The 15,803-nt window shown below is 55.8% G+C and overlaps 2 protein-coding genes across 4 annotated transcripts in view; both read left to right on the top strand.

Annotated features, from left to right (window-relative positions):
- Positions 1-15,803, top strand: part of CAPN5 (calpain 5) — a 48,139-nt gene that overhangs the window by 20,604 nt on the left and 11,732 nt on the right. For all 3 annotated transcript variants that reach the window (XR_012497476.1, XM_074335730.1, XM_019726415.2), the window contains exons 3-4: positions 319-450; positions 15,051-15,259. Coding sequence is in view for 2 of the 3 variants with exons in the window: in XM_074335730.1 (XP_074191831.1) it covers positions 319-450; positions 15,051-15,259 (341 nt within the window). In the remaining variant the exon portion in view is untranslated. The remainder of the gene's footprint in view (positions 1-318; positions 451-15,050; positions 15,260-15,803) is intronic.
- Positions 457-9,265, top strand: OMP (olfactory marker protein). Its single transcript, XM_074335731.1, has one exon. It carries the CDS (start codon positions 6,308-6,310, stop codon positions 7,319-7,321), a length of 1,014 nt encoding a protein of 337 aa, XP_074191832.1. The 5' UTR covers positions 457-6,307; the 3' UTR covers positions 7,322-9,265.

Here is a 15,803-nt window from a genome sequence, read left to right as displayed (position 1 = left end):
CCACCCTGCTCCCTGACTGTGGGCTCCTGAGGGCCGGCTGGGGTGGGCACTGCAGGGCTGCTGGTGCTGGTGCAGGGGAGGAGAAAGGTGGTGGCCCAGGGTCCAAGCCCCTGAAGTCCTTCCTCAGTATTCGGTTATCGTGGAACCTTTGGCAGAAGAGCAGAGTTCTTCAGCCAATAGGAGGGAAGGGCCTTCCAGGCAGCAACTGGGGGAAGCTGGATTTGGGGAAACTGATTAGCCATGAGGGGACCCCAGTCTGTAGGGAAGACAGGCAAAACTGCACGCTGACAGTGAGGTCTCCTCTCGGCTTCTCTGCAGGACATCTGTGAGGACCCCCGCCTCTTTGTGGATGGCATCAGCTCCCACGACCTGCACCAGGGCCAGGTGGGCAACTGCTGGTTTGTGGCAGCCTGCTCATCGCTCGCCTCCCGAGAGACCTTGTGGCAAAAGGTGAGGCCTGGGGTCGGGCAGGGGCTTGCCAGGGAATGTGAACTCAGCCTGTGGCCCTGTCACATGGGGTGGCCTGCGGGGTCTCAGCTTCCGCTCCCCACATAAGAACGCAGGACATGGTGAGGCCAAAAAGGAACACCCACGGAGCCATAGATAGGGAAGTCATACCACTGTAGTCTCACTGGAAGCTGGGTTGGAGACATAGGAAGCAGGAGCCACACTATCTGCAACCTGCCATCCACTTCTTTCTGCCAACCAACCTTACTTGCTAGCTGCAATCCGCCGTGCTAACTGCAATCTGCGCCTGCCAACTCAGCCACCATCTTCTTGCTAGCCCCCCATGTGCTGCTGACATAGCCACGGCTGTTATATTAGTGGCCAATGGCTCACTGGTTACAGCTGACGACCAACTAGCCACAGCCGATGGCCATCCAATCACAGTTGATGGCCATTTACTACCTGATGCCGAGAGCCTGGACACTGCACTCCTGGCTCTGTCCCCACAGGCCCTCACTGCCCAACAGAGGGGGTGCAGCCTGAACGTGCTGATGAGACTTTATGGAAACCTGTGCAGGGGGTAGGGTGGGGTGACACCGGGGCTCCCCAGCATTGGCTGACATTAAAATCACCTTCTCCTCACCTGCCAACTGGGGTGGGTGCTGGGAATCTGTGTAGCTCCCAGTGGGATTCTGATATGTCCCCTCCCCACAATGGGGGCCCACAGTGTCCCTGGAGTCACGTGGCAGAATACGTACCTGAGAAATGTGGACACGGCCTGAATCACGTGCAATGTGGAGAGACCACTAACTGAGGCTCAGGAGACCCCTGCCAGTACCTGCTGTGTGACATGGCCAGTCCTTGTCCTTCCCTGAGCCTTCATTTTCTCATTTGTTCAGTGGGAATGATCCATGATTCACGGTTCCAAGCTGCTGATGGTCTGGATCAGCGCCAAAGGGTTTAGGGTGGAAAGAACGGGCTCTGGTCCCGACACTTCGCCCTCTTGTGGCATCAGTCGGCAGTGCAGCCCTTAAATCAAACAGCACCTCTGCCCTCGGGAGGCGGGGACGTTGGAGTAGAGGCTGGACTTAAGCTCTCCAAGAATTACCCAGGGATCGCACCCTGGGTTCTCCTGCCAGCAAATAGAGTCATTGCCTCTTTCTCATCCTTGCCCTTCCTGCTGTTCCTATTAGGGTTGGGCAGCAGAGCTTAAGAGCACTGGGCATCTCAGTCATACAGGCTTACGGATGTGCCCCAGCCTCACCATATGGCAGCTTTATAAATAGCCCCAGGTTATTCATCCAAAAAATCAGGATATCAGGGTAGCTCCCTCTCAGGGAGGTGTGAGGGTGAAATGAGACACGGTACTTAAAAGGCCTTGCACAGTGCTGTGTGCCATGAATATTCATAGATCATAATGGGTATTCTCATGTAAGCAGGGCATAAGGAGCAGAGTTTGTTCTCATTCTCTAAGACGTTCCTCAGCCATCAGAGGGAGCTGTGCCCTCAGCCAAGGCTGGGACTGTGGTGGGGCCCTGCTGTCGTGTCTTCTGAATGCAGTGTGATTCTCAAAGCCGCCCCGGGGTGGGCATCCCAAGGGCCTGGCCCCTGATGGTCCTGTGGGGATGGGGTAACTGCAGGCTGTAGGGCCCTTACAAAGGCCACGGCTGCAGCCCGTAGATGCAGGTAGTCCTGGGGTGTCTGAGCTGGGATGGCCTCGTGGGAGCATTTTCCTCCTGGGCCTCAAGTCCCAGAGAGCGTTGGGGCTGGGAGCTGTTCCCACCCTCCTGCCTCCAGGCTCTAACACCCTTCTCTGAGCCAAGAATAAGGTCCCCCTGCCTCCGATCCCCACTGTCAGCTAGGTCAGGGCTCAGTCTGAGGCTGGAGGTGGCACACAGGAATCCTCTAGTGCTGGCCCCGTATCTCCCATCCTGCCCTATAGCTGTGTGTTTTCCTGTGGCCTCTTCTCCCAAGCTGAGTTCCCCATGGGCAGATAGGCCAGTTTATATCTTCCCTGTGAGCCCAGCAGGGAGCCTGGCACAGAGAAGGCTCAAGAAAGTTTTGAGAACTTTCTTGAGCCCCTCCCCAAATTGTGGGACCCAACCACTGGCCAGCAGCCCCACAGCCAACGTTGCGGCCATAGGCCTCCTGCAGCCTTCAATGGGGCTGAAGCCTGACCTGCTGTGTCCCCTCCTGGGGAATGGCTGTCTGGTCATTTGCAGCGAGAAGCCTCAGCTTGCTCCTGCCCTGGGCCTGGCCTCAGGTGGTCCCCTAGTACAGCTTCTTATCTAAGTGGAATGAGGGGCCCAGAACCTGCCCGGGGGGAGGCCTGTCATCGGGCCATGGCAGCCCTGTGTTTGTCTCTGGGCCAAAGGTTCCTCCTGCAGGGTGTTGGGGCACCTGGCCTGCCTGGAGGCTTTGAGGGCCAGGAGCTTATGTCCCCTGGAGGCTGTGGCACTCTGGACCAATTACAGTCTGCTTCCTGGTGCTGCTGTGGTGACAGCCCCTTGGTCCCAGAGGGAGGCACGAGGCCCCAGGGAGCTCATTACAGTGCCTTATCTCCCCTCCTGTCCCTGCTGACTGAGCCCTGTTTGTTGTCACCCCTCACCTTCTGGGCCCGTTGCCCTACAGGGCCTCCCTGGCCCCACTGTGTTTTCTCCACGGAATGGGGGTACTCAAGCTGACCTGCACCCCTGCTCCCCCCACCCAGCTCACTGTGGGGATGCTGAGCCTCAGACACGGATGCATGACGCCCTCAACACACATGCCCCCTCCTCCAGGAAGCCACTCTTTTACCTCTAGTCTTGATGCAACCTGGGGTCAATGATTTTAAACCACCCAGGCCTGGCTTTCTTTCTGACTGGGTCCCTTGCTAGCTATGTGACCTTGAGCAGGTCATGTCCCTTCTCTTGACTTCACCGTAAACATGATGTTTCTATTCCAGTGTTATGAGAGCATTAAAGGAGCCCGTGGGGGGCAAGCCCATGGTATAAGGAGCAATCCACACTTGTTAAACCCCCCTCTGTGCCCTTCTTGGGCCCCCATCTATTTCTCTGTTCTGCTAGACACCTCTTGGCAGCGGGCCTTCCCCCTATGGGATCCCTGTTGGGGGCATTATGGTCTCTTCAACTTGACTGTACATTCCCTGATGGTAGGGAAGTGCACTTCAGGTGGACCTGAAAGGATGTGACAGTAGGGAGGGGCATTTGCCATCAGGCCTGGCCTGGCCCAAGCCAGGGAAATTCACCTCCCCCAGAGCCTGGCACAGGCCTGGGCATGAGGGCAGGCCTGATCCCTGGTCTGAGCCATGGGCTGCTGTGCCCCTGGCCCTAGGAAGCAGATGTAACAGCAGAGTCCCAGTAGAGTGCCGGATGGCAGAGCCAGTGTTGGGGGGTGGGCAGTCCTGTGGTGGGGCCGGGGGAGGAACCTGGTGGTAGAGCCAGGCTCTCTTTTGGTTCCATTTAAATGTTTCCCATCCTGCCCTTGCCCTGGCTGTATGAGCAGTTCATGCCCTTTAGTTGTATAGTAGTAGTTCATTTACCACACGTTAACTGAGCACCAACTATGCCACGGCACCATTCTAGGTACTGGGGACAAAAGATTTGGAAAAATACAAAACCACTGAAGGCTTTCTTTACCCAGAAACAACCAGTGTTAGGGGTTTTCTATATTTCTTTCCATTTGGGGTTAAAGAGATATTTGTTTATTTGTGTGCTTTTTTTAAAATACACATTTTTGTAATCACATCTGCAAGTCTGGAGCTTCTTCTCTCCTCCCTGTCGTTCCTATATCCAGCCTTCATGTCAAGGTGTCGGGTGGCTGAGCAGAGGTGTGTGGACAGCAGTGGGCCCAGCCCCACCTGCAGCCTCCTGCCTCCCCTCCCTTCCCTCCCTTCCTTCCTCTGGCGTTTCCTGGCTCTCACTGGTCCCTCTCTCCTGCCCTCTGCTGTCTGTGACGCCCAAGCCCTGGTAACAAACTCCACCTCAGCCTCCCCCTGCAGGCCTGGAATCCTCTGCCCAGGCCGAGACCAGGCTCTCTCTAGGGTCCTGTGGCCCCTGGTCCCCATCAATAGGACACCTCCCCCATGTCCTGCAGGTTCAGGGATGGGGCAGGCATTCTCTTCCCTCAGTACTGCCTCCAGCTCACACCCTCCCCATATGAACCCCTACAGGCTGCTGCCATTGCCCTCCCCTGCCAGCGCAGCCCACCTTATTGCCGTCCACTGCCAGCTAGCTACCTTGGCTGGACTGCCACCCAGCCCCCAAGGCCTTGGCACCTCCGATTTCCCAGCCTTTTCCACCCACAGTGGTGCTGTGTCCCAGGATTTACTATGCCCCTGTGCGGGCACCCTGCCCTCATTACGCTGGCCTCTGTTCTTGATTACATCTCCATCAGCCTTCACCATCATTTGCCTTGAACTCGTGTTCCCATGGCGACCACAGCCTGCGCCTGGATTTGCTTTCTCTGCAAGTCTTCAATTGAAGGATCAATCTCTCTGGCCTCACTTTCCAAGCATCTTCGCCACTCTTCCACTCCGACGCACACCTGTCCCTAAAACGCATTTTGACCTTGGTCACTGACCATGTACTCTCCCCATCTGCCCATCTTCTTCCTCTTGTCCTTGACCTTGGGCCCCATGGCCCATCATATCAACCATTCTCTCACCATGCATTCGTTCGTTCATTCATTCATTCGTTCATTCATTCGTTCATTCATTCAGCAAGTATTTTCTGGGGGCCTCCTATGTGTCTGGTCCTGTTCTAGGTGCTCGCTTAAAGTGATGAACAAGACAGACATGGTCCCTGCCCTCTCTGGGCTTACGGTGTAAGTGGGGAGACATCACAGACAAAAACTAGCAAATGTACAAATAAAAAGCAAAATTTAGCGCTGGGAAGGAAAGAACGTTCCTCCTTATGAAGGAAAGAGAAGCCCCCCCAACAGTAACTCCTCAGCCAGGTTCTTCGCCTCTAACCCCTCCAGCTACAAAGTAAAAGTTTCTATGAGGGTCATGCAGTTTCACCTCTCCGTTCTATGGTTCTCTCGAATACTCTTGGGGAATTGGTGCCAGCAACCCCCAGAGCTGACCCCAGGGCTTGACAGGACCAGGTGCTCTTCTAGGCCTTGCTGCTGTTCATGGGGTCCAAGATGCCACTGACTTACTTAGCCTCCATCTAGCAAATGACGGTGCTTGTGGTCCACTAGACCATTCATATTGTTTTCAGGTGTTACACTTTGGTCCGGGCCTCTGTCCTCTTATCTGTGGGGCATGTCGTAGCAGCTTCCCCTCTCTCCCACCCCCCACTACACTCACACACTCCAGTTCTTCCATTGGCCTACATATAATAGCTGAGGTCCTGGTTCTGCCTTAAGTATTGGGGATATAGATGTTTGTCAGATTCTTCTGAGGCCACAAGTCTCCTGGGGGAAACTGAGGATCGATACAGGTAGAATAAGAGGTAGGGTTTTAGTAGGAGAGAAACCTGGGCATGTGGCTGCTTTGCAATGCAGGGCTGAGCCGGGGCCAGCAGATAAGAACCGTTTAGGTCAGTGATTCTCCAAGCATAGTCCCTAGACCAGGAGCATAACCTGGGAGAAAGGCAGGTTCCCAAGCCTCATCAGAGCCCTCTTAAACCAGAAGTTCTGGAGCTGGGACCCAGGAGTCTGTGCTCCAAGTCCTGCTGGTGACGCTCATGCCCCCTAAAGTTTGAGGACACGGGTCTAGGTGAGAGATGACGGTAGTTGGCCTGGGCCCTGGCAGTGGGGGTTATTGGGCAGGGAGGGTTCTCTAGGTGTCTGGGAGGCAGAATCAATAGGTCTTAGCGACTGGGTGTGGAGGGGTCAGGGGGAAGCTGATGCAAGGATGGCTCCCAAGTTTGGCTCGAGTGACATCAGATCTCAAACCAGCGGGCCCTCTGGTCCTTGTGCCCCTGAACCCTCCCACCAGGGAGTCTTCCAGATTCTCCTCTCACCCGCTCCCCACCCTCACCCCCTCTTACTGCCTGGATGCAGTGCTCTCTTCTTCGCAAATAAGCCAGCTCCCAGCCCATCCGTGGAGGTGGTAGTCAGGTCGGTTGCCACAGCAATGAACATCAGCAGTCTGGTCCCCGAGGAGCCTGTCACCCTCCTGCCGGCCTGCAGTGCTTCCATTAGCGCTTCTGCCTGGAGTGCAGAGGAGGCATTTGGGGACTCCCACCCTCATACGCACCCTATTTTGAGGACTGGGTGGGGTTGGGAAGGGCCAGTGCCAAGAGGGGAGGGCCTCAGGGTAGGCAGGGCCCCTCATTGGTGGCCTCTTGCCTTGGCTGTGAGGCCCCAGCCCACTCGGCTCCTAGACAGAGGCAGAGGCAGAGGCAGAGGCAGAGGCGGCATCAGTAATTGGACCATGGCAGAGGACAGGCCAAAGCAGCCACAGCTCAGCATGCCGCTGGTCCTGGATGGGCACCTGACCCAGCAGCTGCGGCTGCGTGTGGAGAGCCTGAAGCAGCGTGGGGAGAAGCGCCAGGATGGCGAGAAGCTGCTGCGGCCAGCCGAGTTCGTGTACCACCTCAATTTCACCCAGCAGCAGAAGCTGCAGTTTGAGCGCTGGGATGTCGTGCTGGACAAGCCGGGCAAGGTCACCATCACGGGCACCTCCCAGAACTGGACGCCCGACCTCACCAACCTCATGACACGCCAGCTGCTGGAACCCGCTGCCATCTTCTGGCGCAAGGAGGACTCGGAGGTCATGGATTGGAACGAGGCCGACGCCCTAGAGTTCGGGGAGCGCCTGTCGGAGTTGGCCAAAATCCGCAAGGTCATGTACTTTCTCATCACCTTCGGTGAGGGCCTGGAGCCTGCCGACCTCAAGGCCTCCGTGGTCTTTAACCAGCTCTGACGGCAGCGGCTGGCTGCTGCCCCTCCTCTCGCCCGCCTGCCCCGTGCCCTGCCTGTACCCCCTCCTCCCAGGTGTGTATTTGGGGACATTTTTCTAGCTGCTGACCTGTACTCAGCTTTGCCAGGACCCTTGTGCCCGCATCCTTCCTCTCGCCTCCCCCTGGGGCAGGTGCCCCCGCTTATGGAGGGAGATACAAAGGCTCTGTAGTCCAGAAGCTGAATTGGCAGCCTGGCTGCCTCTGCTTCTGCTGTAGACCACAGAGGCCTGGCTGGGGCTAGTGTGGGAAGATGGAGGGGCAAGGGGTGTCTGCCTTCTCTGCCTCATCGTTGGGAGAGAGAGACTGAGGGAGACCAAGAGAAAGACAGACGGAGACGCAGAGACAGGGAGAGAGATCCAAAGAAACAGCCATCGGGCTTCCTCTGGAGTTAGGGATGGCACAGCAACCTCCTTGGGAATCCAGCAAACAGGCATTTGCTGCCCGCCTGGCCACAGCGCCCTTTGTCCAAAAATGAATGCCCAACCTGAGGATCCAGGAAAGCACCGCTCCTGGCATGGGCCTGGCATGGTCCCACGATGCCTCGGGGTCCTCAGGACATCAGACAGGGTGGCTGCGGGTATTGGTGTGGGCAGTGGGGAGTGGCTGGCATGCTGGAGGCTGTGCAGGCCAACTCTCGCTCTCCTGAGAATGACCAGAATGGGAGAAATGAAGGGCGGGGGGACATAAAGTCATACAGGGATGTATCTACCTATACATATACATATATAGTGAGAGAGAGCACGCTATATTCACATGGATATAGAGTCTATACCTGCCCTATGGACACATCTGATTTTAGATTATCTATTATATAATTGCCCAGCTGGTTCCAAGTGGCCTTTAGCAGGGGGTTGATCAGGCTGATCTTGGGGAGAGAGATTTCCTGAGCTGGGAGACTCAGGTTTACACAGTGAAGCAGAAACAATATAGTGAAGGGGTTTCCTTCTGCTTGGGAGAACCTGGATGGAGGGGTCCAGAGCTTTGGAGCTGGGGACAGTAGGTTCTCTGGGGACTCAGGTATCCCCCTCTGGGACTTCAGGCTTTTTCCAGCTCACTGGTCAGGGAAGGTGACTGTTTCATCTAGTGTGGCACCCCTGGCATCTTTAGTGGAGCTGAGGGGTGGGGCGGGACGGCCTGGTAGGGCAATTGTGATGACTGATGGTCAAAAGTGGGCTGGAGGGAGCATGTGCTGTGACGATAGAACACTGGCCTCAGGCCACTGCGCACAACCCACTCCCCAAACAGGGCAACTGAGACACGATTATCAGTAGATTCAATTCTGGCCCCCAAGCCTCACCCCCCTTCACACTGCACAGGGCCAGTGAGCCCATTTGAGGGAGTGGCCTGACTTGCCTGGCATCAGCTGAGGGCACCTCAGGAAGTACCTGCAACACCCTGTCTCGAGGCCAGCCCTGGTTTTTGTCAGGAACGTGCCCTCACGAAGCATAGCTACCTGGGTGGGGGTTGGGGGTCAGCACAGGGCCCTGTGAACAGATGCACTGAGAGATGGAGGGTCAGAGCCATTCCCACTGGCCGAGGCTGCGGGGAGGGCGGGCCCCCACTTAGGAGGCGTGTAAGTAGGATCGGGTGTGGGAGTCTGATTCTTTGGATGGGAGATTGGCTGTGGTGTGAGCTATGGTCCCCAAACGCACGGCTCTGGCTTCTTCCAAGATGTGCTTAATGTCCTGGCTTGCCTGCCTTGCTTCTCTACTGACCACTGGGGGAGGCCAGACCCCTGGGGATATCCCTGCCCTTCTGCCTCTTTGCTTCACCTCTCCTTGCAGCTCTGGATCCTCTTGGTGCAGATTGCCTGCACCCCCACTCTGCCCCACCACATCTTCCCTGCGGGTGTGTGAGCACCGCTGCTGTGCCCACTGTGTGGCCCCAATAAAGCCTATGTGCTCATGCTTCCATGGTGTGCAGTCTGTCACCGTGAGCCACCCCCTCCCTTTCAGGATCTCTGACTTAGCCCTGTCCCCTCACGGCCCTGAGCACCCCCCACCCCGACTTTCTCCCATACTCCCAACCCCTCTTCCCCGCGGCTTTCAGGGATGAGGCTCAGAGCAGTGAGGTACCTGGCCTGAGGTCAGACAGCAGGATGGAGTTTAGAACCAGGTCTTCTGATACCCAACCAGAAACCAACACTCTTTACAGCTTTTTCTGCAGTCACCCCCAGACCAGCCTCTGTTGGGGCGTGAAGAGAGCAATGCTGAGGCCACAGAGAGGTGCCATCTAGTCCTCGGCAGGTGGGGCCCAGAGGGGATGGGTGAGGATACACCAAACCATGCTCAGCTTTCCGGTGTGGCCGGGCAGGGGCAAGCTGGAACGGGAGTAGCCAGGGGTGGGTGAGGTGGGGGCAGGCCTGTACCCAGGTGTCATCCAGCTGTCACCAATTTGCTGCCTGTCCTCAGGCAGCCCCTGACTCTGTTCTAGCCTCAGAATTTCCAGAGGGAATTGCTTGGTTTGGTGAAGTCCTTTCCAGCCCTGTCCTTCTGACCAGCTAAGACGGACATCGCCGTCTCACCTTAGTGCCCCACTTGGCCCATCAGAGCTCCGTCCCCTGGTGATTTCTCTCCAGGTCACTCAGGTTTTGGACAGAGATAACAGGCCCAGAGGAGGAGGTGGCCTGCCCACAGTCACAGAGGGTGTGTGTGGACCAGGCTTCTGGGCCTGTGGACCTCTGACCACATGACACGGGTCCCCTGGGATGGGCAGGGGTGATGCCCCCACCCACCTGTGGTCCCAGGCCCAAGAGAGGCCGGCTTCTTCCCAGAGACCAAGGTCAGGCTCTGCTGCAGAGGCCACACTTGGAGTTTTGCTTGGTAACAACCCCTGCTCCGAAATACTGCCCTGAGCCAGGTCTCACCTCCCTGTCCTCCTCCTTCCTACCCCTGGACAGCAGTACAGGCCTGGTTCCACTCCCGAGACTGGATCGGGAGGAGTACAGGGAATGTGAAATGATCCATTTTCCTTGGAAATCACGAGAAACCGTAGAGCGAAGATACCTGCCATTTCCTGAGCTTCTGCCTCCCACTGAGGCAGTGTGTGTGGTGGCGAGGGACCCGGCCGTGCTCATCCACCAACCGACCACCTGTGTGGCCCTGGGCAACTGCTCTGGGCCTGTTTCCTCTTCTGTCGGTGGGGCTAATAATGTGCCTCCCTCACAGGGTCGTGGTGAAGGTTAACTGAGTAGATGTGAGTAACGCGCTGAGCTTCACAAGCTGGCACATGGGCACCCTGTCTCCGTCTGCTCATTGTTACTCTCCAGTCACTGTAGACACATGGTGTCACTTTTCACTATTCTTCTGAGAGGAGGGTCTTAGTTGAACCTTTTAACTGCGGAGGAGCACAGGGTTCAGAGAGGTGAAGTGAGTTGCCCAAGGCAACACAGCAGCTGGATGCTTGTAGAGGGCCAGGCTGGGGCCAGGCCTGGCTCTGTGATCAGAGAGAGTGGTCTTGGGAGGAGATCCTCTCTTCTCTCTCTACACCAGGCTCAGAAGGCCCAGCTGAGGATACCTTTAGCCTTCACGGTATAGCTGGGGAGCCCAGAGGGAGGGGCCAGCCCCAAGGCTGGGGTTCCCACCCAGGTCTTAGCATCTGGCTGAGCGCATTCCTTGCCCTGTGAACAGGAATACCTGGGGCCCCCTACACGAGTGTCAGTGTCCTGCTCTCCAGAGGAGGCAGGGAGTAGCACCCAACCTTCCTGGCCTCTTCCAGTCATGGTAGCTGAAATTCGGGAATTTGAGACTCTTGGAATCAGAAGCTGAGAAGTGAGGAACTTCAGATGCTCAGAACCAAGGACCCTCTGGTTTTGAGGAGTCCAAGCGGCCTTGTGGCTCACCTCACCCAACTCGCGTAACACAGGAAACCCCGTCACCTGCAGCCCCTCAGCCCACAGCCCTGCAGCCTTGTTCAGGAATGTCTCATGCCGACCCTCTGGGGTCCCAGGCAGAAATGTGTGAAAAACTCCCTCTCTGTGCTATGCCTACACACACACACACACACACACTGATGTTCACATGTGTGTGAACGTACTCGTGTAGGCTGACATGCATGTAAATGCACACCCACTTGGACATGGGTCCGGAGCAGTGCTTCCCTCCCTGGGTTCTGACCCTCCCAGTGTCTCCTCTGTCACAAACCTGTGCAGACTCTGGGTCAGCCCCTGCCCCAGCAGCGTTTAAGCCCAGCCACTTGGGTCTACGTGGGAATCCCCCAGGGAAGATCCTAGGAGCCCTCCAGATAGGTATGTATGTATAGGAAGCAACACAATATGTGTAGGGTTCAGGCACCAACTGGGGATCTTGGAATGTATCTCCCATGGATAAGGGGACGACTGTGTCTGGCTTTGTTTCCATGGTGTCATTTAGTATGTTCTCCGTGCCCTGCATTTCCTGTAAGCTAGGACGTCGCTCTAGAGGCTGGATAAGGTTCAGGCACAAGTTTTATTTGGCTCAACTGCCTCATAGGCAATATTCTCTCAGGAGGCTCATACTATCTGGTTGTCTCTCTTTTGTGTGATGTTAGAAGCCATAATTGCATAAATCCATTATTTGTCAGTGATTGCAAAATAGTGGGAGTCTGATATTCTAATTTCTTAGCTGGAATTCATCTCCAGATACCAACCTCCCTTTATCTGCGATTGGTTACCCTCTGGTACAGTCTGTGTGGAAAAAGCAGGATAGATCTTCCATTCTTTCCCTTAATTGTCCAGTTTCAAAAAAAATGAGCTGATTCCCTGCCAGCCTCCGATGGTGACTAATTATGTATCATGATCTCACGGATGTGCACACATTTGATATGTTTCATCCATCGAAATTGTTATCCTTATTGCTACTCAGATTGGCCCACCTTTGGCCAGTGGGAGCCTCTTCAGGTTGGTCCTGGATTCTCTGATGTGGCCCCAGGCGCTTTGGTTGCTTCCTTGATTTCCAGCATGACCGGATGTGGTGTGGAAGGGAGTTGAGTGTGTATTCCCATGGAGTACTCCTTCCCGGACGTTCTATCTTTCTTGCTTTGTACTCTGCTGGCAACAGAGGGGCCGAAGGGTAAGAAGGCTGGCCTGGGGTCCACCTCCTGCCGGGTCCAATGGCTGTGATGCAGAAAGGGAAAGTCAGGCCCATGGGGATCTCTGTCGGATCTCCAGGCCCTGGAGACTCATTAGCTGCTTCTTGAGCCACAGAGGGCTCAGAGCCAAGCCCAAGGTTTGGCTAATGATCTTCCCGCAGCCCCAGCAGGCCTTCCCTGTGCCCTGTGGGGGCTCCTCGTCCTCCCCCCCCCCCCCCCCCGTGTGTCCGCATGCAGTCCAGAGCTTTCAGAGCCAGGAGCAGGGGAGGAGAGTGTAGTGGCCAGGCCAATGTTCTCAGCTTCTGCCTCCCCATCACTCTGTGCCCTTGGGCAGCTCTTGGCCCTGTCTAGACCTCAGCCTTCCTGTCTGTGCAGTGGGGATGATACCCACACCCTGCACATGCCCCATTTTTAGTAGGAAAGAGTGCTGGGGTTCAGGGCAGAGGCTGGTCTGAGAGTTTTTCCTTAGAAAGGACATGGAAAGGAGGCAAGGGGAAAGGGCAGCCAGTATCAAGCCCTTGCTGGGTTCCTGATGCTGCACCAGGCTCAGAAGCCCTGAGTGTGAATCCTGCCTCCCTCACCCGTGCCCATGGGCAGTCTCTGTCACGGATGTCTATAGCATTGCCCCACAGGATAGCAGTGAGGATTAGGGTGATGGAGTAAGCAGCCGGTCCCACACCCGGCACCTAGCAGGCTTCTTCTGTGAGGTGCCTCTCACTGTGCTTTGCATTTTCATTCTCTTGGTCTCCAATGTCCCACTAGGGAGCATTTCTCTTTGCCAATGTCCCTGTTGATAGTACAAGGAGTGTAAACAAAAGCGTCTCTAATGAGCATGGGGGTTGGGGAATGGCTTTTGGCTGCAGTCTCTGTGCTCAGGCTGTCCCAGGTCCTGGGATTTGTAGGCTCCTGATGCATCTTTGGCTCCTCAGCCTGGATACCTGTGCCCCACTACCACTCAATCCTCTATACTGCGAGTGGTTTTCTTTTAGAAGGAACAGTCCGTGGTCCTGACGGGGCCTGGCCCCTCTGGTCCCATGTTCAGCAGGAATAGCAGTCCCCCTGACTCGGCAGAGTGAGGGGTTTTCCCCTCCCTGTTCACCTTCTGCTGCCCAAATTGCCTTTATTTGCCCTTTTCTGCTTGGGGGGCACACACTGCCAGCTCTCAGGACACCTGCTCAGAAGCTGTTGCTGGCCCAGCACAGTCAGTCCCAGCACTCCCTTCTCTCCACGGGCCCAGATGTCCCCTGTGTCAGCCTCAGCACTTGCCTCCATGCCCACCTCTCCCACCAGACGGGGAGCCTCCCAAGGGCAGAGACTAGGTCTGATTCATCTGGGTCCTCAGTGCCAGCATGGTGCCGGGGGCAGCGTGGTCCACGCTGATAATGGATGTGTGTATTTTCTAGCTGTGTGATCCTGGATAAGTTACTTGCCCTTTCTGAGCCTCCATTTTCTCATCTGTAAAGTAAGGATGGGTAACAGTCATCTACTCATGGGATTCTTGTGAGAATTAAACTGAGATGAACCTATGGCAGTCACAGGCTTGGCACGTGGTGACATTTCCAAGATGCTCCATAAATAATATTGTTGGGAGTCCCAGTCAGTGCCTGTGAATTTATTCATTCAGTTAATGCATGTTTATTAAGCACCCTCTCTGGGCCAGGACCTGGGTTAGGTGCTTGGGGATAGCAGTAGCCAAGACTGATGTGTCCCTGCCCTCAGAGAGCTGACATTCCCACGATAGTGATAGTATCAGAACTGTACAAAACATCACACACTTGTTTAATTACAACTAGAGTAAGTGTCTCAGAAAAGTACCAGAGGCCATGAGACTCATGGACAGGGGGCCTGACCTAGTCTGAAGAGTCAAGGAGGGCTTCCTGGAGGAGGAGGGTAGGCCCTAAAGGACAGCAAGAATCAGCTGGAGGAAGAGCAGGTACAGAGTTCCTGACCAGGGAAAGAACCTGGAGCAGGGAGGGGATGGAGAAACAAGTCTGGGAAGTGGTATTTGGAGCAGAACACCTTAGGTGTTTGGACCTTATTTTCCAGGGAAGTGACATGATCAGAAAAATCATTCTGCTGCTGTGTGGGGTGGGGGCAGATGTGGCTGCTGATGCTGTTACCATGACCCAGGGCAAGAAGATATGGGACAAGGCCAGGGTAGTACAGGGGGATGGAGAGGAAGAGACAGATGTTAGTGGAATGTAGGAGCTCAGACTGGCCTGATCGGATGGAGAGAGGGAAAGGGAGGAGGCCAGTTGCCAACTCCAGCTCAGGCTGGAAGGGGAAGGATGGGGGTGGTGCCACCAATCACCACTTGGGAACTGGTGTGCATGATATTTTTCTGAGCAAGGAAGATGCAGATGGAGGCATGAGGAAGGGAGGGGGTAGCTCATAGAATCTTAGAGCTGGAAGAAGCCTAAGAGAGCCTCCAACCACTGCAGAGATGGGGAACCTGAGGCCCAGAGATGAGAAGGATTCGCCCACATCCTACATTGGTTCATGGCAGAGATGGGAATCGAACCCGGCATTCCTTTCCATTTTGAGTCCCTGGAGGCATGCACTCCCATTTCTTCAGGAAGCCAGATGTCACCCTCCATGTGTTCCCATCCTGTCCCCCTCATCCAGGTCATCCCAGACTGGAAGGAGCAGGAGTGGGACCCTGAGAAGCCTGACGCCTATGCGGGCATCTTCCACTTCCACTTCTGGCGCTTTGGGGAGTGGGTGGATGTGGTCATTGACGACCAGCTGCCCACAGTCAACAACCAGCTGATCTACTGCCACTCCAACTCCCGAAACGAGTTCTGGTGTGCCCTGGTGGAGAAGGCCTATGCCAAGTAGGTGCCAGCAGTAGGTGGGCAGGCGGGTGGCCAGGCTGGGGCTGCATGGTTGGGGTGGCACTGCTAATGGGTTCTGCATGGGTTTTCCTCGAGCCAGAGCTCCAGGCACAGAGATGTCAGGGGCTGGTACAGTTGCACAGAGTGCTCAGCGTCCAGGCTCCCCAGGCATGGCCAGCTAAGCCCACACTGGGTGGGATGGAGACTTACACTGAAGGTCCTCTGGGTACCTGGGTGTCAAGCCCCACAACCAACCCATATAGGGAGGGATAGTTATTCCCACTTATACTTGACAAGACTGAGGCCCAGGACAGTTTCCTGCAGGTAGCCATGGGCAGAGCCAGCACTCACATTCAGGTCAGTGGTTCTTTCCCAAAGATCCAAGCTGCAAGCCCTCCATGGAGGCTTTGTTGGAAATGTGGTATCTCTGAGCCTGGGCTGGTTATGGAGCCTTCCCTGCTCACTGGGCCTCCCCTTCGTCCACCCATTCATTTGTCTACCAGACTGACTGTCCATCCATTTTTGTCTTCGCTGACCACCTCCT

The sequence above is a fragment of the Rhinolophus sinicus genome, linkage group LG06 (genome assembly GCF_036562045.2).
Source record: "Rhinolophus sinicus isolate RSC01 linkage group LG06, ASM3656204v1, whole genome shotgun sequence".
In the NCBI taxonomy this organism is placed as follows: Eukaryota; Metazoa; Chordata; class Mammalia; order Chiroptera; family Rhinolophidae; genus Rhinolophus; species Rhinolophus sinicus.
This window is presented reverse-complemented; position numbering and strand designations above follow the sequence as displayed.

Bases quoted from the DNA above. Each gene is read 5' to 3' on its own strand.
- OMP (XM_074335731.1), top strand. From the start codon at position 6,308: ATGGCTCCCAAGTTTGGCTCGAGTGACATCAGATCTCAAACCAGCGGG.